The sequence below is a fragment of the Perissodus microlepis genome, chromosome 7 (assembly GCF_051167445.1).
Source record: "Perissodus microlepis isolate ML-2025 ecotype Zambia chromosome 7, ASM5116744v1, whole genome shotgun sequence".
Taxonomy (NCBI): domain Eukaryota; kingdom Metazoa; phylum Chordata; class Actinopteri; order Cichliformes; family Cichlidae; genus Perissodus; species Perissodus microlepis.
In genome coordinates this window covers 21578349-21603935 of record NC_140467.1, presented here as the reverse complement: position 1 = coordinate 21603935, position 25587 = coordinate 21578349, and the positions used below count along the sequence as shown (strand labels likewise).

At 40.8% G+C, this 25587-nt stretch overlaps 3 protein-coding genes across 21 annotated transcripts in view; 1 reads left to right on the top strand and 2 right to left on the bottom strand.

Annotated features, from left to right (window-relative positions):
- Positions 1-8065, bottom strand: part of LOC146383038 (transcription factor SOX-6-like) — a 102731-nt gene extending 94666 nt beyond the window's left edge. Inside the window, exon 1 of one of the 3 annotated variants that reach the window (XM_084934151.1) lies at positions 7541-8065. The gene's annotated coding sequence lies outside the window, so the exon portion shown is untranslated. Of the gene's footprint in view, positions 1-6177; positions 7460-7540 lie in introns of those variants that run through there. The other 2 variants (XM_084934149.1, XM_084934150.1) reach the window with 2 other exon arrangements.
- Positions 8066-10454: 2389 nt separating this feature from the next.
- On the top strand, positions 10455-13798 carry c7h11orf58 (chromosome 7 C11orf58 homolog). Its single transcript, XM_084934148.1, has 5 exons — positions 10455-10645; positions 11751-11834; positions 11963-12023; positions 12234-12343; positions 13244-13798. Exons 1-5 carry the CDS (start codon positions 10592-10594, stop codon positions 13466-13468), a joined length of 534 nt encoding a protein of 177 aa, XP_084790274.1. The 5' UTR covers positions 10455-10591; the 3' UTR covers positions 13469-13798.
- Positions 13799-18724: 4926 nt separating this feature from the next.
- The window catches only part of LOC146383036 (pleckstrin homology domain-containing family A member 7-like), a 140289-nt gene continuing 133426 nt past the window's right edge, over positions 18725-25587 (bottom strand). For 14 of the 17 annotated variants that reach the window (XM_084934130.1, XM_084934135.1, XM_084934137.1 and 11 more), the window contains 6 exons: positions 25054-25317; positions 21874-22047; positions 21510-21643; positions 20971-21104; positions 20531-20552; positions 18725-19261 (listed from right to left, as the gene is read on the bottom strand). In XM_084934130.1, the coding sequence (XP_084790256.1) occupies positions 19198-19261; positions 20531-20552; positions 20971-21104; positions 21510-21643; positions 21874-22047; positions 25054-25317 (792 nt within the window). In that variant the 3' untranslated portion in view covers positions 18725-19197. Of the gene's footprint in view, positions 20553-20970; positions 21105-21509; positions 21644-21873; positions 22048-25053; positions 25318-25587 lie in introns of all 17 variants that reach the window. The other 3 variants (XM_084934132.1, XM_084934146.1, XM_084934134.1) reach the window with 2 other exon arrangements.

Sequence of the window (25587 nt, the reverse complement as noted above, 5' to 3'; positions counted from 1 at the left end):
AAACTCCAAAAGACAAAAAAAATATTCATCTCAAACTTTCGTGTCACAGTGGCTACATCCATATTTTACACTGTCTATCCTACAGACCTTTTTCCTATCCATGTCTCTATTTCTTCAAAATAGACCTAATTACTATGTAAATTTGTTTCCAGTTTATTTGTTTTATTATTATAGTTTGTAATTAGTTTTTTACACTAAAGTAAATTCAACTTCAAAGTATTGAACTAAAGTAAATTCTTTGCTTAAGGTCTGAGCCAAATAGAGCAATGAAGTTGTGACAGCACTCCCTGAATGTTTTGATAAACGCGTTGTATGCCCAAGGATGCATATGTGCGTTTGAGTATGAATGTGTGTGGGGCACTGTCCTATAGCCAAAGTACACATGCACAGTAGCGTGTGGTTCTATTTTGTCAGTATGAGCATCATTTGCCACTTTCAGCTGTTCATCAAAATGCTCTCAGAAAGGTTCATGGACAGCACAAGAGGACTTTCCTCTTGCCACAAACACTTCAACACATTTCTTTTTTTCCCCCATCCTTGGACAGACAGACTTGCAAAGCAAGTTCAATATGAAACTTGCCGTGTTGTATTAAAGTGGCCCTGGAAGCAATTTGTATTAAAAATCAGCAGATTTTTTTTTTAAAAAAAAAGAAAGAAAGAAAGAAAGAAAGAAAGCAAATAAATACAGAGCACCTGGGAACGATTTGTGCAACATCAACAGCAGAGTTTCATCAAAAGGTAGTGCAAATAAATTCTTTTGTTTGTTTTAACCTGTTGGGTGTGCCAGAGGGGTGGGGCCTATGTTGCATGACAATCCACAAACAGCAAGCTTTGCTGTTAATTACACAAAAGTGTAAGCGTAAACAGATATTCAAACACTTTCATTGGCTTGATAAAACTTTCCAGCAATTGTTATTAGAGATAATTAGTAATTACATATGAAACCCCACCCTTCTGATTTTGAAGCAGCATAAACTACACAGGAGATGTTTGCCAGTGACACTCGCCTTTATTCAGTCCTACAACAGTACAATCCACCCAAGACTCACTGCTTTTTTTAAGATGTGAGCCAGTACTAATCATTAACGTTGAAATCTTTCTTGATCAGCTTTACTGTTAAATTATAAAAATGAACCACAGATAAATTAACATCTGAGGGTTTGTATCTTCCACACAGGGCATTTAATTCTTGCAAACACAAAAAAATAACAGGACAAACATAAGAGTATCAGTTGTGCACTGCACAACTTCAATCTGCAGAACTTTTATATCACCATCACAACAAGTATAACAAACACCAACACAATTACCATGGCCCTAGTGTAGACAATAGCAAAGACTCTGTTTCCCACCAATCATACGACTCATGTCATGACAAAGTAGAGCGCCAGAGGGTTTTTTTTTGGTATGACAGTGTTTTTGGTTTACAGAAAGAAGAAAGTAAGTTCTTTTTCTTTACATTTTTAACACAAAAGTTCCAATCTCTGGGTCATGGCTGATCATCTTTACTGCCAGCCACTTCAGATACCTTTAGTTTGGAGTGTTCAATGTAACCCAAAAGGAAAGGAGAGAAAGAGGAAGACTGAAAGGCTGAAAGAGAAAGTGGGAATGCAAAAGCAAAGCCGATGGATCAGGAAGGACTTAAAAACCTCCTGGAATTGAAAAACGTGCTTCTCTGTGTGATTTCCTTCTTCTGTAAAATCATCAGGAGTGTAATTGCCAAAGCATCTGCTGCCTCTGCTGCTACAGTCCAAGGCCACGACTGCTGACTGACAGATAAAGAGCCACTAGAGCACTTGTGTCAGTCACCTGGTAGCCCTCTAGCCTTATTAGAAAGTCAAAAAGCCGGCGATCAGATAGGCCTGACCAAAAATAAAGGCTAACCACAATCATCTAACTTATCCCGATGTACTCTTTGTTTTTGACATTTACTTCTGGCACCAGCGTGTGCTGAAGTTTAGAGGGTTGGTCAACTTCAGGAAAAAAAACAGCCATGTCTTTTTCACAATGAGTCAGCCTGTTTTAAGAAACAATAAAGTTACAGTGATGGGTTTTACATAAGCAACACTGAAAAACTACTGAGACGAATCTCTTCTGCTGCAACATTACAGAATATAAAAGAAATCAAATGCTATATCTTCCTGTTTTTTTAATTTTTTGTTTTTTTCTGCTCCTTTGGGTTTTTGCATTTACTGATTTGTAATGTAATTGTGTTGATTTTTTTTCACAAAATAAATAACATAATTCTGGGAAACAAATTTAAGTTCATGTGCTTTTCTTCCCTTTTTTGTCCTAATGAAAACATCATCAAGTCACTTTTCACTACCTAACATCGTAGTCATCACGTAAATGTAAAAATGTTAGTTGGTTGTTTCAGATGCCACAATTTAATTAGTAATTTGCAACATGACTACAATGCAAAGTAAATAAAATCCCACTTTTTTTTTCACACATATGTCTCCACAGGGGAATCAGAATGACAGCTGCTTCATCTAAGGATGCATAAACATACCTTAACTGGGCACAAAGTGTCTCAGCATTAAAGTAAAATACCACCCTGCACTGCATATACCATAGGCTGGATTTTCTTGGTGATTTATGTTGCCTCAATAATTTAGTTCTTACATTTCCAAAAATGACTTTTTGCAGCGTGGAGAAAAGGCAGCTCTCTGTTTCGTGTCAGCAGTGATGGTAAGTTTTTCCACACGAGAAAAAGCAAGAGAGCAGCAAGAACGATGCTGCCATTTCCACTGCCAAGTCATTCAAATCTCAAAATGAACCAAAAAAATTACAAATGTTTTTTGTTTTACGAATTCATATCATATGATTAAAAAGAGCTTTTGTTTAAAAAAAAACAGTAAGAGGTTTAAGGTGGATTGAAGCCACCTTTTAGAAGTTTTCCTCTTCAGGCAGAAGGCCTAGTCTGTGTCCGTGTTAACAGTGCAACAACCATTTGTCAAAGCGCTCGTGTAAACCACATATTTAGAAATCTTTCTCTATCCTTTGCATGTATTCAAGAGCTAATGTTAATGTTGCAGACATCAAAGGTTGGCCACATGATGCATAAAGAAAGAACAGGCAGAAAACAGCTGATGAAGATGGAGAAAGCTTGAGCTCCTCTGTGCATCAAGAAACCCCAAAATAAGAGACGCAGTGAATCTGAGAAGATGCCATAATGCCGAGCAAAGACTACATACTGTATGCAAAAATGTGACATGGACGAGAGAGTGTGTCTTGTGTGCTTGCATGGAGGAGATTGTCATTAAGAAGTGTATGTGTCAGGTAAGCTCTTATTTTGAGCTTTTAAAATTGGAAGGCTGGGAGCAGGTGCTGGAGATTCACCGGCAGAAAGAAAAGGTTACCCCGAGACCACCGAAAGGGAGGAGAGAGAAGAATGAAAATGGCACCCCGTTATTCTCTGCTCAGGGGAAAAATTAAGAAGCTATTTCCAGGGTTATATCATGGTGGAAACATGGGGACAAATCCATAGAGCAGGATGTCCATCCAGTCAGGCCCACATTCACACACTCGCAATGAAGGCACGTACATGCGTGCGGGCAGAAAGCCTTGTTATAAATATAGAAATTCATGACAAGGACGCACCATAAAACACACCGAAAATCCTTTTATAGGATACACACCTAACTGTGCCACAAGAACACACACACTGCCGTGGTGCACGCTCATGTGCAAAAACACAATGTAATCAGTGAAAATACGCGTGAGAACAATTAGTCACACATTTGTCTGATTTCTTTCTGGACAAGCGCAAAAAACACAAAAGATGTGAAAGTGCACTAAACAAGCATACACATACATGCACTGTGCGCACAAACACACCTAAGCTTCCACTTTGGTTGGGAAACTTATGGGCATCTGCCAGCATGTTTCAAGCGCTCATTCTCTGGGGCCCCAACCTTTCTTTTTCAGCAGCAACACTGCAATTTGGGTGTGCCGTTGGGCCAGAGATAAGTATAGGCTGACTAATATGCACTTAGGACTCAGGGAGAAATACTTACGGCTAAATGTTTAATTTGTGTTTGTACAACACATGTCCAATTTGGGGGCTGGTGTCTTTTTCAAAGAGCCTGAAAACAAATAATTAGGACTCTCCAGATTGGCCACAGGCTTAAAATTGTGAAGAGATGGGTCTCCGATGAAGGTGACTGACATCCTCCAAAAAAACAACATATGGAAACGTTCAGATCTGCTACAGTGCGGTCAGATGTTAGATAGATGTTAAGCTCAATATGCAACTAAAACAACAGTAATGCCAAAGAGAGTTAACTTATAGTAGATTCTAAAAATCACAATTGGGTCTCTTCTGCAGCGAGTGTCTGATTGGTGCCGAAATTCTGACTCTATTCTGTCCCTCTTTTTTCTAACAGCTGTAACATCTCTTAATCTTTTGCCCCTCCGACTGTGCCCTCTGTCTGCCACAAAAGAGTCTCTGAATCACACCACAGGAAAAAGGCCTCCCAGCATCCTAAAAAAAAGAAGAAGAGAGGTATATGTGGCACATCAAATTAATGCTGGATTTCTAAGTAAGCCCATTTTTCAACGCTTCACAGTGAGACAAATAAAAAGAAGTGAAACCTGAAATTTTCAAACATTTCAGGATTCAGTTGGAAATAAATGTCATGTGATGATTTTTGAATCACAGCTAAAACAAGGAGCATGCCGATGAAGTGAACAGAGGAAGATGTAATCAGAAAATGTGACTGTCCACATCAAATGATGGTGTGATGTAATTAAAATAGAACTAAATTTTTAAAAATAGCTGTGAAAAAACAAGGACGGAATGAAAACATTTGTTTTATATTTTAAATCTGTAAAAATATTATACAGACTAAATCAAATTGTTTTTTTTTTATATATTTTATAAGGCGGGGGACGATTATTTCCCACTTGCTCGAGATCCGATGGACATTTCACATTGTTCAGCGGCCGGTCCACACAGTGACCGGCCGCTGTGTTCACGCTTGTCCGCCTGTTGTCAATGCTGATCCCCACAGAGGAAGAGGGGGAGGAGAAAAAAAAAGCCGCAGGTCTTCCGTCAGACAGCGGAGAAAGCGCAGCCATGCAGTCCTGAACAATGTGCTGAATTGGCAGCCTATATATAAGTCTGCCATTTGGACCCTCTAATGCCACTTTACCTTATGAGGGAACTTCAACTCGCACCACCTGCTCAAAACAAAATACCACAGGAGATCGACTCCAGCGGACCCCCCCTTCCTCGGATTGTTTTTCAGACAGACACTCTCACTTACGAGAGAGTTAAGGAGGAGGGCTGGTGGCGGTGTGTGTCGTGTGTGTGTGTGTGTGTGTGTGTGTGTGTGTGTGTGTGCGTGGGGGGGGGGGGGTATAAATAGTTCTGCCAAAGTCCAAACAATTAAACAACCTGTTGGAAATTGTCATTATTGCGCGTGGGCAGGCCCAAACTGGCAACCTGAGGATCTGTCAAGCTGGGGCGATTCTAAGCGTGAATAGAGGAGTGATTTGATGAGCAAACAAAAACAAAAAGAAGAAGGGGTGAAACAATTAACAATTACAGCAGATAGTGGGAAATCGCGCGTTATTACTACAACTCCCGTAACAACAAGCGATGAAAAAGTGGTTTCAGCTATTTCGGAATGAGTAAAACCGTTAGCCGGACACTTGGCTTCCTTCTCCAGTGGTTTTTAAACTCGTTCTGTCACGCGTGTGATCGATCTCTCTCTCTCTCTCTCTCTCTCTCTGAAAGCTCCTTATCTGCCGGCCAGCAGAGGCTTATCTCGGAGGTGTAGCGTGTCTCTAAATACGGGGAACACCCTGAAGTGACTTTATCAGTCGGTGCCCGCCGTTGTCGTGCGCCTTGTCCTCCTGTACCCTCTGTCACATCCCCACCGTGAACTCGGGGCCAAAAGCTTTCACACGGTACACAAGGTCCCACGCTGATCTGCCCGAGAAGCGGGTCTCTCTCCCCGCTCTGAATAAGAAACTTGCCCCCTCTCCGCGTGGCTCAAGTTCATGCACCCACGCAATTAACTTCACACATAACCGGCGTCGTCACTCTGTCCGAGTGTCAGGTGAAACTGAAACTCGTGTTCTCCCAGAAAGTTCAGATGCACTGTACGAAAGGAAAAAACGCAAAAAGCCGCGTAAAGAAAAAGATGAAGGGGGTGGAAGGAGACTTACGGACTAACTTCTTATCTCGTGGGCCGTCCCGGGACGCTGTCCTGTCCGGTTGTATTGTCTCGGTGGATCTGTGTGTTGGTGCTGCGGGTCTATTTTCATTTATGGCTCACGGGTTTTTCTAGGATCAGTCTGCGTGACCCCGGAACAGCTCAGGCCCTGAGGACGGGGTTTCTCGCCTCTGTGGTCTGTTTTTCTATCGGTTGTATTCCAGAGCGAGTGGGGAAACGCAGGGGCACCACCACAGTCTCGGCCACGGACGGAACTGTACACTGTGGATGTGCGGCGAACCCGTGAACGCGCACGAGGACCACAGAGGTCCGGCAGTAGTACCCGACGCGTTCGCGTTGACAGACGAGAGGGCCACCGCTGTGGCCGGAGAGGAAAATGCTGAAACTGCAGCAGCCCGCATCCTCCAGCCGACCTGAGCGATGAGCTGACTTTAAGAGCGGCTTTATTTCTGTGAAGTGCTCTGAAAATGCTGCTTTCAAGTTCAAGTTTGGGGCTCTTGAGAATTATCACTCAAGATAATGAGCTCAAAAACTTTTATGCAAAGTTTTTGAACTCTCGACCTCTTTCTAAATGTCTTTTAATGAGCTCTAAGCCTATAGAACAATTTTCTGGTGCTACAGAACCGCTAATCCGTTTCTGTTAATGGTGCGTGACAGGGATGTAGTGGAGGGTGAAGTTTAGCCTGCTTTTCTTGCACGATTGCATCCTTTATGTCTGGAAATAACCTTGAATCTGGATTACACAAACTAAAGGAAGAAGGTGGAAATGCGCTGAAAAATATTGGAAAATGTGTGTTTTTGTATTTTTTAAAGATTTTTTTTCTTTATTGTTAATTTTATATAATATCTAAATATGTATGTTCCATTTAGGCTCTCCTCACAAGCACGCGGTTTTACCGTGGCTGTTATAAATATAATTACAGGTGAAAACGATTTGCAGTATTATCATAATACAAAGAGTGTGAAAACAACTGTAGCAGACGGCGAGCTCCTGACAAAGCTTACTATCACTTAATTACAAACCTATTGCAATCTAATTCTGTGACTGGATCTAAATCTGAGTCATTTATGACAAATAAAAATGACTACGGAACTTTTTCCCTATAAGCTCTACAGCTCCAAACTTTTCTAAAAGAATTGCCCGGAGTTACTTTTTCAGGTGATGCGGTCCAATCACAGCCCTGCTGTGGGGTTTAAGCACAGTCCTGCAGCCCGGGTCTGCGGCTGTCATCGTGGTTTGTTGTGGAGAAGAAATAAGCGGAGTGCGCACGGACTTTTTAAAACGAGCAGCCCAGGTGGTGGCGCGGGCTGACCGTCCCGGCGCCTCCACGCAGATGCAGCAGGACGGGTCTTACCTGGATTCAGTCGTTCGTCATGCGCTGTGTGCTTCTTGCAAACTTGACGACTCTTCGGGGGGAGCGACGCTGACAGAGTTTTCGGCGGCGAGAACAGGAGTCAGTGCAAACAGCTTCCAAATCCCGTGCGTAAAGTCACCATCGCTGGAGCCTGTCGCGGACTTTGGTAACTCCGTGTTTGCGCTCCGCCGAGGATCAGAAAGTACACCGGGACACTTCGGCGTCGTCGTCAGAAGTTGCGCTGAGTCACACCGGAGGTCACCCGGAGGATTTTTTTTAAATCAAAAGTATTTCAGGTTATTTCCCGGCCGGCGCTGTGTGGCGGCTTAAGTGAGAGTGCGGGGCACTGTCGGGTGAAGAGGCAGAGGCTGGATAACCCCTCCTCTCTCTCCCTCTGGCTCTCTCTCTCCTTTCCTCTCTCTCCCTCGGCTATTTATCCGTCTCTGTCCGCCTGTGTCACTTTCTTTGTTTATGTTTGATGAAACGCAAACCATTCTATATTTTTCTTGTTCACTCCTGTACAGGTACTTTTTCCCCCTGACTTTTCTTGTCACCCGTGTCCCAGCCTTTCCTCTCAGTGTGTGTGTGCAGCCTTTGAGCGCACGTGTGTGCATGCTCGCACCAGGCTGCCGGTCACCTCACGATCACCCGCGCGATTAAAAAAGGAATAAAATTGCGTTTTGATTTCTTTGATTCCTCCGTGATTTTATTCCCCTTGCAAACTTTCTTTTTCCTTTTTTGTATCAGAAATCACCCAGAACTAAAACTCACGCAGTGATTAGGCTAAGCTGCTTGTTTTATATGGATTGAAAAAATATATTGATCAAAAAATGGGATGGGGGACATTTTAGTAAATAAATACCAATGAAAGTTTTTTTACTCTGTTTGGCAATAACATGAACATATATAATATTTTCAAAATCAATGTATACATTATTTTATATATTATATATAAAATCAATTTGAACATCAAATTGTGCATATTAATACTTCTCTCTTGTGTGTTTGTTTTTTGTTTAGTTGTTTTGTTTTTTTAAATAATAAAAGAGATCTGTAAATCAGGATCCGGCCTATTCTTCATTTTCCTAAAGAAAAAAAATATTTGATGTAAATTAATACATGAAGGAGATGAGATTGGTGGATGCAGCGTTTTAAGCCCATTTACATGAACGAGTTTCCCGTTTAATACCTCGTTGATTGTCCTTCGCAAAAATGAAGTGTGAGGTCCTGTCAGAGGTGTGAGCGCCTCTGGGCTGGGTCTTCATAATATTTACTCTCGCGCCACCTTTTGGCGGGTTTAGTGAAGGTCATCCTAAACTTAATTTTAAACCAAACGTGCCCCCACAAAGGCGGCTTTGAAAACAGCTACATATAAATATGTGACGGTATAAAAATATCTTTCAAGCTTTAGTTTAACGAGATTCCAAGGGAAATGACTAATCGGATAAAAAACACAAATATGTTAGAAATCACTCAGTGTGAGCTTTATTTTATATCTGGCCTAAAACTAACAGCATTGGTAATTACCAAAATAGGTTTTTTTTTATGTTAGTGGATAGTTAATCCAATAGTATGCCCTTTAATCAAAACGATATGTTTAATGTTAAAATATAACTATTGCTGTTGTAGTCCATGAAATTTCAAAGTTCGAAATTTCAAAAAGCAGAAAAATAGCAGAACACTTTGGGGTTTTTATTTATTGTTAAGATCGCAAAATACAGGTATTTACTTTCATTGATGAATAGAAAAAAATTGTTCCAGTTTTTGAATGTTTATTTAATTTCTGACTTCAGAGGTAAGTCCAGCTTGTCCAAATGTAATTATAATACAACAAAAACTTTATGTTGAGCGGATTTTTTTAAAATTATTATTATTATTATTATTATTATTATTATTATTATTATTATTTCAATGTTCCTTGGCATTAAATAATCAAATACAGTTGGAAAGCCTGTTTATTTCCACTGCATTTGTGGGTTGAGCAGCAGAGTTGAGTAGGTGGGTTGTGCCCCTGAAAACCTTGCCATAGGCCAACTTCTGGGGGGGGGGGAGCCCTAGTACCATCTCCAGATTAAAGGACAAGTTCCATGTAAGCAGGGATGACAGAAACAGGCCATCGAGTGGGCATCCCAAGAAAATGACATGACAAAAAGACTGTTCCCTCAATCTGTGAGCACTTAGGAACCGCAGGAAGTCTTCTACAGGTCAAGGCTCATAACAACTTTTGATGGAGGCAGTATGATGGTGTAGGGCGTCATCTCCCTCACTTGAAAAACTAAGCTTGTCATAACAGGAGGCAATCTCAATGCATTGAGATTAGATTCTGCAACCAGAGGCAATCATTTGGCCCAATACTGCAAAGATATAGTCTCTGCAGTATTGGGCCAAATGCTATCCTCCAAGATGACAATACTTGTCCCCAAAGAGCGGGGTTTACCAGAGGCTACCCCCAGAGTTTGGGAGTGAAGAAGATGGAATGACCTGCCTACAGTCCTGACCTCAACCCTACTGAACACTCGTGGGAGCAGTTTGGGTGTGCTGTTTATTCCAGAGTGACCAAGCACATTGGCTGACTTGTGACAAATGCTAGTTGAAGAATGGGATGCCACACCACAGCAGTGTGACCAAGCTGGTGACCAACATGAGGAGGAAGTGGCTGACTGTTGTGAATGTGTATGACAATTGACAGAGGTGATAGCACCATTTAAGGGGGGGATAAACAGGCTTTTCAGGAGTATAAGATTTATTGTCAAGAAGCATTGTTACAACAATGCCTCACTTTTTGTGCTAAGTTTATATCTAAACACACACAGAGAGAGAGAGAGAGAGAGAGAGAGAGCATGAAATAACCGCTAAGTAGATTTGATGACGAGTTTTTGTTGTGAGGAGAACTCTCCGCAGTGTGGCGGCACAGAGTCGACACAACCAGCAGCAACACAAACGAAGAAGACTGCACAGGAAGTGGGGATAGCAGGATTGTTGACATAGCCTGCTAGCTTTTGCTAGGTGGCATGATATTTTGTCGATATTTTTCTAAAGTTTTCGTTCACAATGAGCTCTCCAGAGGACAGGCATGGAACAAAACGATCGGCGTCTCCCAGTCAAGTGAGTAAAACGCTTAAAAACGAAACTAGCCCTGGGCGAGAGCTACGAACCACCAGGGAACGGCTAGCGTCGCTGTAGCAGGTTTGCTAACGTTGGGATTCAGAGCGTGATTGTTAGAATAGGAAAGTTTATTGAACTCATTCCCCTTTTTAGGATGACTCAAAACTATATTACATGAACTACGATATAATATTTACTATGTTTTCTCTTTGTTTTGGCCCGAATGTAAGCAGATATTTACTTATGTATTTTATTTAGATATTAAAGTCACTGTGGTGTAAGTGTTGGGTAATTATCATTTTGTGCATATATATATAAAAAAAAGAAGTTATGACACATTTATTGCTGTCGATGGAGATACGTGTAAATCACCACTATTTGAACCTGATTTTAATTACTATTATTGATAAATAACACATGCATTGTTTGTTTCATATTGCGCTGTTTTACAGAATAAATCCCTTACAAAAAATAAATTTTAAAAGATGAAACATGCAAAAGACGAGACGATAATAGAATATAAAATAAAAAGAATGAAACATTAGAATTTCCCCTTTCACTGGTACAAAGCGTCTTACAGAAATGTCTGAGTGAACAGAGATGAGTTTAGGTTCACAGAAACCTCAGTGGTGCAGCAAGAGCATTTTATAAAAAGGCTGCAAAATCCCAAAATAATGACGCTGTAGTGATATAAGGCCATGTTTATTGTCTATGAGTAACAACCTTCAGCCATCAAATGCTTTGCATCTTTTCTTGAAAAGTGGCTTAAATTGCAACAAACAGGAAAATGCTTCAGGCGTCATGCTAATAAACTAAACTAATGAAAACAGGACTGAAAGCAGGATTGCAGATAATGCACAACTTAACTCATAATTAATGAACAAAAAACAAACAAACAGGTGAGTTGAGGTGTGATCAGAAAAAGGGAAGTCTAGCCCTGCTGATCAGAAACATTTATGACTGTTTCAAAATAATCTTTATTTTTTTCTTTTCTTTTCTTTTCTTTTTTTTTTAGAGGTAATGATATCAGAATCATGTTTTTGATTCAGTCTGGCTCTTGATGCTCTTGTTTGAACATCAACATGATGAGTGTTTGCCTTTGCAGGATGGGGGTACACAGTGGGCCTCTGCTGATTTGGGAAGCGATGAGAGGAAACAAAAGTTTTTACGGCTGATGGGCGCGGGCAAGGTTTGTTTGTGTTTTGATTCATTTTATTGGAGACTCACAGGCAAAGTAAAAATAGGCCCTGTTACTTCATGCTTCACTGCCTGAAGTTGTGACAGTTAAGGTAAAGTGGGACTGTTGCTGTTTTACAGAAAGAACACACTGGGCGTCTTGTCATTGGTGACCACAAGTCAACATCTCACTTCCGCAGTGGTAAGCTTGTTATTTAGTTTTTGGAAAATGTGGTATTTGCTCTGCTTTCGCAAACTGTCATCCTGCACCTCTCACACATGCTGTGTCATCCTTATGCCCAAAACAATTAAATCGGCTTTGCTACCACACATCCGCCGCACAGGTCTATCCATTCTTGGATAGAGCTGTACTGGCTGGTTGTGCCTGCTGTGACTGGTGTCTCCTCTGCAGGTCAGGAAGATCAGAAGATCAATGAGCAGCTGGAGCTGCAGTACCAGCAGGGAATGGATGGGAAGTTGTCAGGACGCAACCGGAGACATTGTGGTCTGGGTTTCAGTGAGGTGAGGGGTCATCCATGCTAGACTATATAGAAAAAAATGCAGAAAACAAAGGTGCAGTAGATCCAGGAACACTTACTTTTAATTATAACTGGATGTTATGCTAAATCCTTTAATTTATTATGTGCGCATCCTGTAAAATCTACATATCTTTTTTTTCACTGTCTAAGCATAAAAACGTATTGAAACCAACCTTAGAGCCACAGAGGGATGCAGTTAGTATGTTACTGTTATTACTTCAGTGCCAATACCCAATGAGTCCCAGCCCTAATTTGCACTCGAAGGAGATGCTCAGTGTTATTCACGTCAGTAGTCAGTGGTTATTATGATGTGGATGACTGGTGTAGTAAGCTGTGTTAAAATACAATACAGCTGCATATCAGAAGCATCTTGTCTCAGTTTTCAAACTGGTTAGTTTGCTATTCTTCTGAATCTCAGATGACAAAACAGGCAATGCTTTGGATGACTCAAATCATTTTTAAGGGACATGAAATCAAATGATTTGTCATTCATGTTTGGTTTAAAACTGCAGCTTGATGAAGATACCGAGCATCCAAATTGTAATACTTTAAATACTTTAGACTTTAAGATTTGACAGATTTGGAGGTAACTCTGTATTTCTTTTCATGTAAATGTTTACATTCCTAAATTGTATTTAAAGTTTTTGAACTACAACTCTCCATTTTAATTGGGAAACCATATTTTGCATCCATATTGCATTGCTGATAATAATTTGTGACAAAACAATTTGGCAGAAATATCTGCCAAATTGCAGGCACATCTGTTTACACTCTGGACTTTTAGGATATTCTGTTACCAGGCAACCTGCTTCCATGTGAACAGAAGTAATATCATACTAATACTAATTATAAGTAAATCATCTTTTGGCTCTCTTATCCTCAGTCTGAAACCCAGCCAGAGTTGATCCCTTCACCACCAGTGGATGGACAGACAAAAGAAGCTGAGCCAGAGAAGTCCACCAGTGAGAAAGAGCCCACAGAAGCTCAGGACAAAGGCAGCGATCCTGAGCCGGAAGAAAAAACTTCAGAGGAGTCTGAAACCAGCCCGGACAGTAGGAACGAGGAACTGAAACATGACTACAAAGCAGCTTTTGTGAAATCCTCGTAATGCTGATGAGACCGGCAGGGAGGAATTAGTTTTTGTAATATTACGTTTGTAAGTTTTGGTGTTAAATGTTGAACGGTAGGCCGTCATCCATCATAGAGCCAATCGTTAGACTACACTCTGGTGTGCATGTCGTCAAAGAATGAAGTCTGCAGGCGGAGTGGCAGTACCACATGATCAAGTTTTTATTTCGTTTGGACATTTTAACAGTCACTGCATTTGCCATGAATTGTGCTGAATGAAACAGGATTACCTGGCATTAGTTTTGATTGGTATACAAATGGAGAATTTTGTGCTTTCTTGAAAACCAATAAAAATCATTTTCAGTTAAAACCGTGGTGGAATATGAGATTTATAGGACTGAACATTCTGTTCAAAACTGCAGCCAAGTCAATTTTACACTCACTTTAAGTGTCTCAATGTAAAACCAAAATATTGTCTCTCTTCAGCACGATTTTTTTTTTCTATCAACAGTTTTGTCAGTATTAAAGCTTGAACAGCAAAACTGCACCACATAATGTCTGTCACAAAGTAACAGAAGTAAGTATTTGTTTTCCAATAATTCATTTGAGAAAACTTTAAAATTTCCATTTTGGGTAAAGATTTAAATTTTCATTCTTTTCAGATTTGGTTGATCTATTATGGAATAATGAAAAGTCACAATGTGACTAAAAAGTGAAGAAATCTGGTGTCGGAGTGGATCGCAAAGAAGTCCGCAAAATCAGTGAAGAGAATGGTGTAGAAAATACTGGTTGTGATTTTCAGGCCCACGTGCAGGCTTGTGTCCTAATGCAGAGTTATTACGATAACGTTTTGTGCTGGATGCAGTAGAGCATCTCTGGAGGTAAATGTCAAACCCTCCCTTGAAGCAGATGGGCTACAGCAGCAGCAGACCACACTGTGTCAGCTAACAACAGGAAACACAGGCTACATTCTAGCACGGGCTCACCAAAGTTGGACGACAGAAGGAGGATTTCTGGATGAATCTTGCTTTCTGTTGCGAGATCTGGATGGTAGAGTCAGAATTCAGCACACACTGCATGGATGTATGGATCCATCTTTCCTTGTGTCAGTGGTTCAGGGTGATGGTGTTGGAAATATTGACTTGGCACTCCGGGGCTCCTTGGCACCAACTGAGCATCTTTAAAACAGCATAGGCTGCCTGAGTATCCTTGCTAATCACATTCTTCATAAAGGGACCAGTGTACCCATCTTGTGATGGTTTCTTCCAAATGAAATAGAGAAACATGTCGGATGATATAGATACCTTCTCATTGTTCTGTATGAATAAATCTTCATGGTTCCTGTGATTTTCAGGCACAGTCTTATAACTGTAAATGCCCTTTAATGAAACCTTAACCGGGGTGTTTCTTCAATTCATGCCACGGTAATTATTCAGTTATAGATAATAACCAATTGGATGGTGGAAAATGTTAGTCCCAAGGGAAATACACTGGTGATACAGGAGATTCTTGCAGTTTTGCCACCAAGAGGTCAAAATTTCCACTCATTGATGACTCATAACTGGAAATTTATCTAGAATGTACTGTGCCTCTCACCCAGTCTCAGCTAAAGTAGACTCCAAACAGCAAAGACTATCAGGTTAAAGCTGGTCTCTATTTCTAACAAAGTGTATACCAAGCTGTACATCACACATGCAGTTGGTGAAACGGTTAACAGTGAACACGAGGACGGGCATATTGAGGCTGCATCAAGGAGAGTGATGACATAAGATGAACAAATGTGATGGTGAAAACATATTTACTTGCAGGCATTGCAAAAGCTCTCTGTGTAAAAGTTTGCTCTTGCATGGGTGGAGGGGCGGGTTAACCAGGATATCCAACTCCTTATAGCTTCCTCAAAACAAACAAGAATTTCAGATTTTGGCAAATAAACTTGTGCTGATATTTGATGGCCTGGATGAGTGGGGACTGTCTGGTCTCGTATTTCAGAGCAAGTTTTGGTGGATGTTCTTCTGACAAATCTGTTGGAGGGGAACCTGTTGCTCTGTGCACATCTGGATTACCACCAGTCCCACAACTGCAAATTGCATTCTAGGTGACTGTGTTGTATGAGGTACCAGGATTTAAGGATCCACAGAGGAAAGACTACTTCAGGAAAAAAAAAAATTCAGATTAAAAGATTACCAGTAGAGTCATTTTACATATTCAGTCAACCACAAACCAATATGTCTTGTTGCTTCAGACTTTAGTCATCCCACCAAAAGAGTCAATAGCAGAATAAATAGTTTGGCTGAGAAGATTTGGAAAATATTTCATGGGCACAACCCCCCTTACTTTTGAGCTAAGTTTATTTACATTTAAATAAATTATTAGCCACCGGTAGCATTTCTCGATGTCACCCACTTCCTCTGTCTGTCGATGGTACATTCCATGCAGGGCTAGGCTTCCACAAGAGTTCCTCCTCTTGTTCCTTATCACCATCTGTCTGCAGCTCATCTTTCTGATGTATTCGTAGATGCTCCGTTTCATCTTGTATTGTGACTCTGACACTCACCACATATTCCCTCCTTCTGTTGCTGTTAGAGCCTCAGGGTGCTGGAGTTCTGTGCATTGTCGGGAGTTTTCATATCTTGGCATCAGTGGCATCCATCTCGTCATGTGGCCAGCTTATTATTCCAGCTAGTATCTGATGACTGGTAGGGCTGCACAGATGGTTTGGATCTTGTTCCTACCATTGAGCTGGATTCCCAGCAACTGACTTACCTTCTGGTTATATGTGGCTGTGGCTGACCTTCATGCATCTTCATTATAATTCCTGTTGGCCTGTGGGATACTCAGGTACTTGTAGCTGTCCCGTATATCTGGTATACTCCCTTCTAGCATGCATTCATTCCGCATTACCTTCCCTCCCTTTGCAACAATTTGTCTACACTTATTCAGTCCAAATTAGATTCTGATGTCCTCACTGTAGAAGCTGGTGATATAGATCAGTGAGTTTATGTCTCCCTGGAATGCAGCTCGATGTCATCCATGTACAGAAAGTGTCTGATGGTCCTTCCACTTCTGAATCTATATCCATATCCACTTTTAGTGACGAGCTAGCTTCAGGGGTTGAGACCTGTGCAGAACAGTAGGGACAGTGCATCACCTCGGTGTATTCTGCACTTCATAGTAACTTCTGTGATTGCCTTGGAGTTGGTCTCCCACTGTCCCAGCAAGTTCCTGATGAATGTTATCGGCATACTATTAGCCTTTTACAGTGCCAAGCACTCCAGGATCCATGTGTGGGGTAGTGAGTTGTAAGCTTTCTTTTAGTCAATCCAGGCAGTGCTCAGGTTGGCTTGTCTGGTCTTAGAGTTCTGGTCTACTGCACTATTCACCAAGCAATTCAATTTTATTTATACAGGGAGTGCAGAATTATTAGGCAAATGAGTATTTTGTCCACATCATCCTCTTCATGCATGTTGTCTTACTCCAAGCTGTATAGGCTCGAAAGCCTACTACCAATTAAGCATATTAGGTGATGCGCATCTCTGTAATGAGAAGGGGTGTGGTCTAATGACATCAACACCCTATATCAGGTGTGCATAATTATTAGGCAACGTCCTTTCCTTTGGCAAAATGGGTCAAAAGAAGGACTTGACAGGCTCAGAAAAGTCAAAAATAGTGAGATATCTTGCAGAGGGATGCAGCAGTCTCAAAATTGCAAAGCTTCTGAAGCGTGATCATCGAACAATCAAGCGTTTCATTCAAAATAGTCAACAGGGTCGCAAGAAGAGTGTGGAAAAACCAAGGTGCAAAATAACTGCCCATGAACTGAGAAAAGTCAAGCGTGCAGCTGCCAAGATGCCACTTGCCACCAGTTTGGCCATATTTCAGAGCTGCAACATCACTGGAGTGCCCAAAAGCACAAGGTGTGCAATACTCAGAGACATGGCCAAGGTAAGAAAGGCTGAAAGACGACCACCACTGAACAAGACACACAAGCTGAAACGTCAAGACTGGGCCAAGAAATATCTCAAGACTGGTTTTTCTAAGGTTTTATGGACTGATGAAATGAGAGTGAGTCTTGATGGGCCAGATGGATGGGCCCGTGGCTGGATTGGTAAAGGGCAGAGAGCTCCAGTCCGACTCAGACGCCAGCAAGGTGGAGGTGGAGTACTGGTTTGGGCTGGTATCATCAAAGATGAGCTTGTGGGGCCTTTTCGGGTTGAGGATGGAGTCAAGCTCAACTCCCAGTCCTACTGCCAGTTTCTGGAAGACACCTTCTTCAAGCAGTGGTACAGGAAGAAGTCTGCATCCTTCAGGAAAAACATGATTTTCATGCAGGACAATGCTCCATCACACGCGTCCAAGTACTCCACAGCGTGGCTGGCAAGAAAGGGTATAAAAGAAGAAAAACTAATGACATGGCCTCCTTGTTCACCTGATCTGAACCCCATTAAGAACCTGTGGTCCATCATCAAATGTGAGATTTACAAGGAGGGAAAACAGTACACCTCTCTGAACAGTGTCTGGGAGGCTGTGGTTGCTGCTGCACGCAATGTTGATGGTGAACAGATCACAACACTGACAGAATCCATGGATGGCAGGCTTTTGAGTGTCCTTGCAAAGACAGGTGGCTATATTGGTTCGCTGATTTGTTTTTATTTTGTTTTTGAATGTCAGAAATGTATATTTGTGAATGTGGAGATGTTATATTGGTTTCACTGGTAAAAATAAATAATTGGAATGGGTATATATTTGTTTTTTGTTAAGTTGCCTAATAATTATGCACAGTAATAGTCACCTGCACACACAGATATCCCCCTAAAATAGCTAAAACTAAAAACAAACTAAAAACTACTTCCAGAAACATTCAGCTTTGATATTAATGAGTTTTTTGGGTTCATTGAGAACATGGTTGTTGTTCAATAATAAAATTATTCCTCAAAAATACAACTTGCCTAATAATTCTGCACTCCCTGTATAGTGTAAAATCAGAACTACACGCCAAAGCCTTAATTTTGTAAGGTAAAGACGCTATAGTAATACAGAGAAAACCACAACAATCATATGACACCCTATGAGCAAGCATTTGGCAACAGTGGGAAGGAAAAACTCCCTATTAACAGGAAGAAACCTCCAGCAGAACCAGGCTCAGCGAGGGGCGCCCATCTGCCACGAAGGCTTAATATTGTTGGAAAATAAATTCGATTATGTTTATATGTATTCTGTAATATGCTTTATTCAACTTAAGTTGATGAATATATATCCAGAAAATAATATTTTTTAAAAATGAAAACAAAGACAAGTAAACATTTTCAATCTTAATATTTATTTTTGTAATAACTTCTTTTAATGTGTTAAACTGTATTATTTTTTAATGCTTTTGTGATGACTGACGGGTTCTGGATCATCAAGTGACAGTGCTGGGAAAGTATACGAAGCCCATGAAGCTAAACGCTGCAATAAATAATGGTCAAAGTGATCTCGCTGCAATTTAAAACTGAAATCCAGCTGAAATGAAATCCAGCTAAAACTTAATTTCATGTCAACAGTACAGATAAGTAAATGTAGAGTTTAAAAAAGCAACTAACTTGTGTTAAAAATAATTACTTAAATGTGCAGTGTAATTGCAGAAGCAAGAAAACCTGATACCACTTCAGAAATATGAATGAAAAACTCTTGAAAAAATGTGTTTAGTCCTCAATCATTAAAAAAAAAGGCATTTGTTATATGTAAATTAGTCCACTTCCAATGATTAGATCCTTCCAGTTCAAGCTCCTTTCACAAAGACTCAGTTTTGTTGCACCGGTCGTTCCTGTGGATCAGTGGTCTGCAGTAGCTCTTGCTGGAGGAAAGAAAAAAAAAGTAGATTTTACTGCACTCATATTTCATTACCACAACACACACATATACATATATATATATATATAAACACTGACAGATTTTAACAGTGATAAATCCACAAAACTGTTCAGGAACATTTCAAAGATTACACAAAACAACCAAAGGCGCTGACCCAACATCAACACTTCCTAAATCCCAATCTGAGTGTCAGTGGGAGGCACCTGAATATGCTCAATCCACAGAGGACCCACCCAGCAACCCTCACGACTCAAAGTCTCCAATGTCCCAGTGCAGTAGGCCACAGGACTATCCTAAGGTCTACACAGCAGATTATTCTGTGCAGAATACAAACATATTTCCAGCAAACAAGATGTAGGATTATTTTACCCTCAAAAAATATGTCCCTTGTAAACAGTTTATGCATACGTGGAGGAGCCCTGAATCAGGTGCCTATCAGCATTACTTTGAACATAAAACCAAACAAAAGACATCATTTGATAAAACTGTTTGATGCAGGTCAAACAGTTCAATCAACTGCTTTTAAATATCAACAGCCCACCTGTACCAAAACACCACTGGAATCAGAAAGGCCACAATGGTTTCACCAAAGCAGCATCTCCACTTCATTCGAAATGACTCCCAATGGGGAATATCTGGCAGGTTTCACAAAGTCGGATTTTGACTAGAGATGAGCTCCAACTGAACAACGAATTGGTCTTCTGGAAAAATTTCCCTTGAATTTCACATGAACTGCTTGCTTCCCTTCACTCCAGCAGAGGTCAAAGTTAAAAGGAGGATTCAGCCAAGAAATTTACAATAAAATATGAATAACTTATAAATTATGAGCCATGTTTTGTCAGCAGCTGTCACTGAGCTCTCACTGTGTTAAAGGGAAATCCAAGCTTTGAGTTCATTGGGGCTACGGTGGCTTTTTTTAGGCTCAAAATGGGTCATTTTATTTTGGTTAGTAGACACATTTTATTATAGAAGTCAAATATATCAGTGTGAAACCTGCTTCCTGGGGCTCTTTGGATAGAATATCACCCGGAAATAAAGAAACCAGGACTGTCCACAGATGTTCTAGGGAAAATGTATTAAATGGAGAGAAAAAGATTTTTTTTAAAAACCCAAGAACTTTTGTCACCAATCTGTGCACATTCCTTACCCTGACAAAACAACATATACTCAGACATACACACAACAGACGCAATAAATTCACACAACATGAACTGGAGATCAGGGCAGGTGTACCCGGACCAGATATGCTCACCAGCTCTCCAGTCTTTCAGTCCCTACACACCAGGACACACAATGGAAAAAAAAAATCACACTTTGCCAGACTGAGATGTTGATCTAAGATTTTTCCTGCTAAAAGTCTACCACTACCACTAAACCATGAGTAAAACAAGAATTGATTGTAACCATAGGCAACTACAGTGGCAGCCACAAACGAAATCAGATGAGAGACTCGAGAAAAAGGATTTTGTTTTGTACTTTCTGTGAGAATTGTTATCAGGTTCACATTTGATAACTGAGGTTCATTGGATAGTTCGGCAAAGCAAGGACTTTCTGGTTGGCCTTTACTTTGCAGTGGTCTCATTTTAGGCATGACTTGCGCTTCTAGTAAAAGTTAAGGTATTTAAAATGTGTTAATGAAGGCTCAGAAGTGCTGTCGAGAAAAACTTTGCTGTGGATGTTTGTCTAACTAACCTGCAACAAGCTTGCTCTTGCGCGAGGCCTCTGAAGCCAGCATCTGGGACACATTCATGATCCTCTCCTGCTGCTGCAGAGCTGAATCCAGCTCAGTGAAGTCCAGCGGTGCAGACGGCTGTATGTTCTGGACACTGCATAAAAGGACACAAACGGGACTGACTATATAGCGTTGATTTGAACAGCACACTTGAACTAAGAAGCTTTATGGACCTATCGACCATGAAAACAGTTATGGAAATTATTCAGAAAGCACACAGGAGATATTTGGTACATTTACAGTACTTAATTTCCCTTTTAAATAAGTATAATGATTGTGGGATTATTAATAACAAGCACTCCTAACTACACTGAACCTTTCCTTCTACCATATTTACAGACAGAATGACAGGCGCACACACACAAACAAGTGTTAATGTATCTGATGTATTACCACTAAGGCCTTACCTCCCACCTGGTATATATCCAAGTGCAAAAAAACTACATCTTTACCCCTAAATTCCTTCAACTGGTATAACTTCGTTATGAGCACCATCTACCTGGATTTGGCCAGCAGGGTCTTGATTCGCTCAGCCCGACGGGCACGTTCCTCCAGCTCCTCTGGACTAAGAGGCTCATCGGTGTCAGACTCAATGTAGCGCTCAGGGATGAGAACTTTTTCTGGTTTGGACAGCTGCATGTTGGGCAAACAGTTAGTCACACACATTGGTCTGTGGTTTGAAAGGTAGAGATTTTTATTTCAAATGAATTTTTCTTTCATTAAACACCAAATCACAGCAAAAATCATGTCAGGGTACTTTCAGGACCAAGCCTCAAACTCTTTGACAGGAAGAAACCTCTGTATTAGTGATGCTGCGACTTTCTCACTGAGCTGCTTCTAACTGAAGTCACATGTGTGTGTACCTCTCGGCTGATATCCAGGTCATAGTCGAGAGGTTCCACATCCACCTCTCTTATCCGTGTAGCTGTTACGGTCACCCACTCATCTGACTGGATCCTGCCCCTCTCTTTGACTGGATTCCACCCTTCATCGCTTTGACCTTCTGCCACAGGTCGCTCCTCCTGCCAGTCAAACACCTGCAAGGGGGATGAGTCAGAATTAAAAGCTTACCACACTGTGGGGGGGGGGGGGGGGGGACCCTATTCTTATCATTAATAGAATCTTGAATCATTTAGTTAAGTTAAGGAACAGTCTTGCATGTTAAATATTAACACCATTATTATCAGAATGACAGATTAGCCAAATCTGATGTACACAGTGTTTATAAATAATGATTCCAGGTCAGATTTCCTGCAGTAACTGCAAGATTAAAGTTAAAGCATCAGCTGTTGTACATATTAGAAGTTCTTTTAGGCTGTAATGGTTTTTTTCAGAGATGAAGGCATTAGTAAAAAAGTAACTTGACAGATTAAAATTTTTAAAATTACAAAAATGTATAAATTAATTAACAATACATTAAATATCTGGGTCACTGAAATGTGTTTTTAAGCAACACTGCTAAAAGTACTGGTTCCACAAAAAAATAATTAGGCTGACTACACAAAGAAACTCTACCTGTGTGCATGTGTAATGTTACTGCATTAAGCTGTGGTTCAGACAGAGAGGCAAACATAAACACATCACTCGTGTAACCAGGAGTAATTACAGCAAGTTCACCCAAGAATTTGAAAAGACTGTTCTTAGTATTGTAACCACAAGCAACTACAAGACAGCCAAATGATTCGTATGTGTTTCTGGATCTGCCCTTTCATCTTTCTGTGTGTGTGTGTGTGTGTGTGGTGAGAGGTACTTGAGAGTAATCATCCAAGGAGCATCAAAGCCATGCATGCATCCTTCCCACTCCAGTAGCCTGCAGCAGGGTCTGAGCTGCTGGTGCTTTCACATGCTCTGAGAAACACTGCATCCCATGCCTTGTTGTGCTCAGGAGAATCAACCGCACACAGAAGGACAGAGATAAAAAGAGAAGACCATGCAGGCACAGATTCCTCAAACCCCCACCGGATTAGGAAGAACACAGCAAAGAACAGATTCAGAAGCAAGAAACTCTTTATTGTCAAGTGCAAATCTCTACATGATAGAAAAGAAAAGGGGAAAGAGTTGTGCATTGCTTCTCGATTACACAGAATTAGGTGGCGATTAGCAATTCACTTCTTTTAGTTCTCTACTATATTTCTACTCTCCAACTGAGCATCCTCGTGTTACTACTCCACACTTTGATCTGATAGGCTTTATGTAGGTGTGAAAAGATAAAGACAATATGGCAGAAGAGCTTTCGGGGTGAATATCTGACTGAAAACAAGGAGTGGACAGCTGTGCCATTCGAAGGAACATAACTAGAACAACAATAACAGGGGTTATTTATTTCAAATGTTAGCAGGAAATGTGTCAACAATACACGGAGTAAAAATGATTGATGATTTTCTCTTTAATACATCTTTGTAAATCTGACAAATTTCTTTTTTTTTTCTCTCTCTTAAGGACATTAATGCCTCAGATCACTAAAAATTTTTAATTTTCCCACAGATCTCCTGTGACAAAGTTGTCCACTTTTTGTTCACACACACATATTTTTTTATTGCATTTCAGCCCAGTTGCTTTATCCTGTCATGTATTATTATGCTCTATAAAAAAACAAAACAGGCCATCTTTCTTTTCCAACATTAAATATGTCAGTGTAATTATGAAACACAGTCAAAAGCTAAAAAGTAATTATGTAGTTAAAAAATGATGTATAAATAAACATGTCTAATGCTGGTGAAGTACATAAAAATAAAATATACTCTGGCATTATCATTATTGTTATCGATATCATTATCATCATCATCATGTGCACTGAAATGGGTGAAACTGATTAGCAGAAGGTGACAAGCTATGTATTGCTTACTGTTATAGGAAAATTTGATTTCAAGGGTTTATGGGAAATGTAGTTGATTTACAGGCAGCTCTCACAGCCGTGTGGTTAAACATTTGGTTAGTCTGCTATCATAACACCAGTACGGCAGTTATCGTGTGTCATGTAACCTTACTGGAAGACTTTGACATTTTAAGCTTCAATATTTTTTTTCCATCCAAGCACATTAGCATCTACGGTATTCTTCACTGAGACCAAGGGGCACAGCTAGCTGTAAGCTAGATTTACTCTAAGTGTCAAATGTCAAAGTTTTCCTTTAGGGATAAAAACCAGCACTGTCCCCACAACTTCCTGACTAAACTCTGCTATTGCACATAATCTATGATTCTGAAGTGGGGACGCATGCTGTAAACACACCATGATTAGCTAAAATGCTGATTAAGGAGGTACATTTAGGACAAAGGCAAAAAAGATCGTCAACATAACAAGGCACTTGGATTTTGATTGAAGAAAAGAAAGCAGGGAGGTGGGATCATGATTTTTCTTGTAGCATTGCATCTGTCTTCATTTCATCAACCTGAAAATGTATATTTTCTTTTTCGGACATTTTCCCTCACTCTTTTATATGCTCTAAATACCAAATCTCTACAAAATATAACTGTACAGCTGTATACTGAAAATATCACTCAGTAAATAAATAAAAGTGTACAAGTACACAGTATGTAGATGTACATAAATGGATTCTTTTCTCTACTTTGTGGTGACTAAAACTGAGACAGGAAGGCAGATTGATGCCTTCAGCTCACTCCTCTTCTCAATGGATTTACATTCAGAACTGTGTCAGTGAGGTCCCACCAGGGAGCAGTGGAAATAAAGTTCACTTTCACCTGAACCTTTAAATAATAAAATAAAATAGACAGGGCATCTTTTTTTCTGGTCTGAAACTAGCCAAGCATTACCCACAATCCCCTGCGCTCCTTTTCTCTCCAACTCTTCTTAAAGTATTATCCACGCTAGCTAGCCAGCTGTAGTCAGTCCCGCCCTTTAGCTTGTTAGTGTTTTTGGCTACCATCAGTGGCTAGTGGTTACACAAGGCAGGCAGTGCTAGTGTGTTAGCATTTCCACTAGTATATTATGTGGCTGGGGGTGGGAGCGTGGCATAGCAGCTCTGGTGGTGGAGGTGGTGCTCCCTGTGCCTGCTGCTGCTGCGGTGGGGTTGGGAGTAACGTACGGAGGCTGGAGGGTCAGAGGTGCTCGAGGGCAGCCTTGAGGAGGACGATGAGCGTTGGGCGGTGACGCTGGAGGCAGACAGGCCCGTGCTGGAACGCTCGCCCTGGCTGAGGTTCCTCTTGCGCTCCCGAACTAACGCTTTCTGGTGGCGCTTCATTCGTTCCAGCTGCTCCTCCGCAGTCATTCGGCCTCTGGCCTGGCTGCTCGAGGGCTGCAGGACTTCGGAAGTTGATGACAGACACTCCAAGGCACTCTTAGGTCTTTCCTAGTGAGTAAAGGCAGGGAAAAACAGAACAAGGAAAGCTTTGGTATGACATGGGAATATTTGGTTTGTGCTATAAGAGAAGAAGTCTGAATTCTCAACCTTAAATCCCAGTTTCTATCTTCACTCAGACCACATGTCCACTCTAACAGTTTCCACCTGGGAGAGGATACAGTTCCACCCTAACCAATCATTAGAGATCAACTATCCACCTTACTATGAAGCCAATTAGATGCATAGCCATGCCAACATGCTGCTTTTTATTGAGATTGT

Coding starts and splice junctions, on each gene's coding strand:
- c7h11orf58 (XM_084934148.1), top strand. CDS start 10,592: ATGAGCTCTCCAGAGGACAGGCATGGAACAAAACGATCGGCGTCTCCC. Junction 10,646..11,750: donor GATCGGCGTCTCCCAGTCAA/GTGAGTAAAACG, acceptor TTGCCTTTGCAG/GATGGGGGTACACAGTGGGC. Junction 12,024..12,233: donor AACATCTCACTTCCGCAGTG/GTAAGCTTGTTA, acceptor TCTCCTCTGCAG/GTCAGGAAGATCAGAAGATC.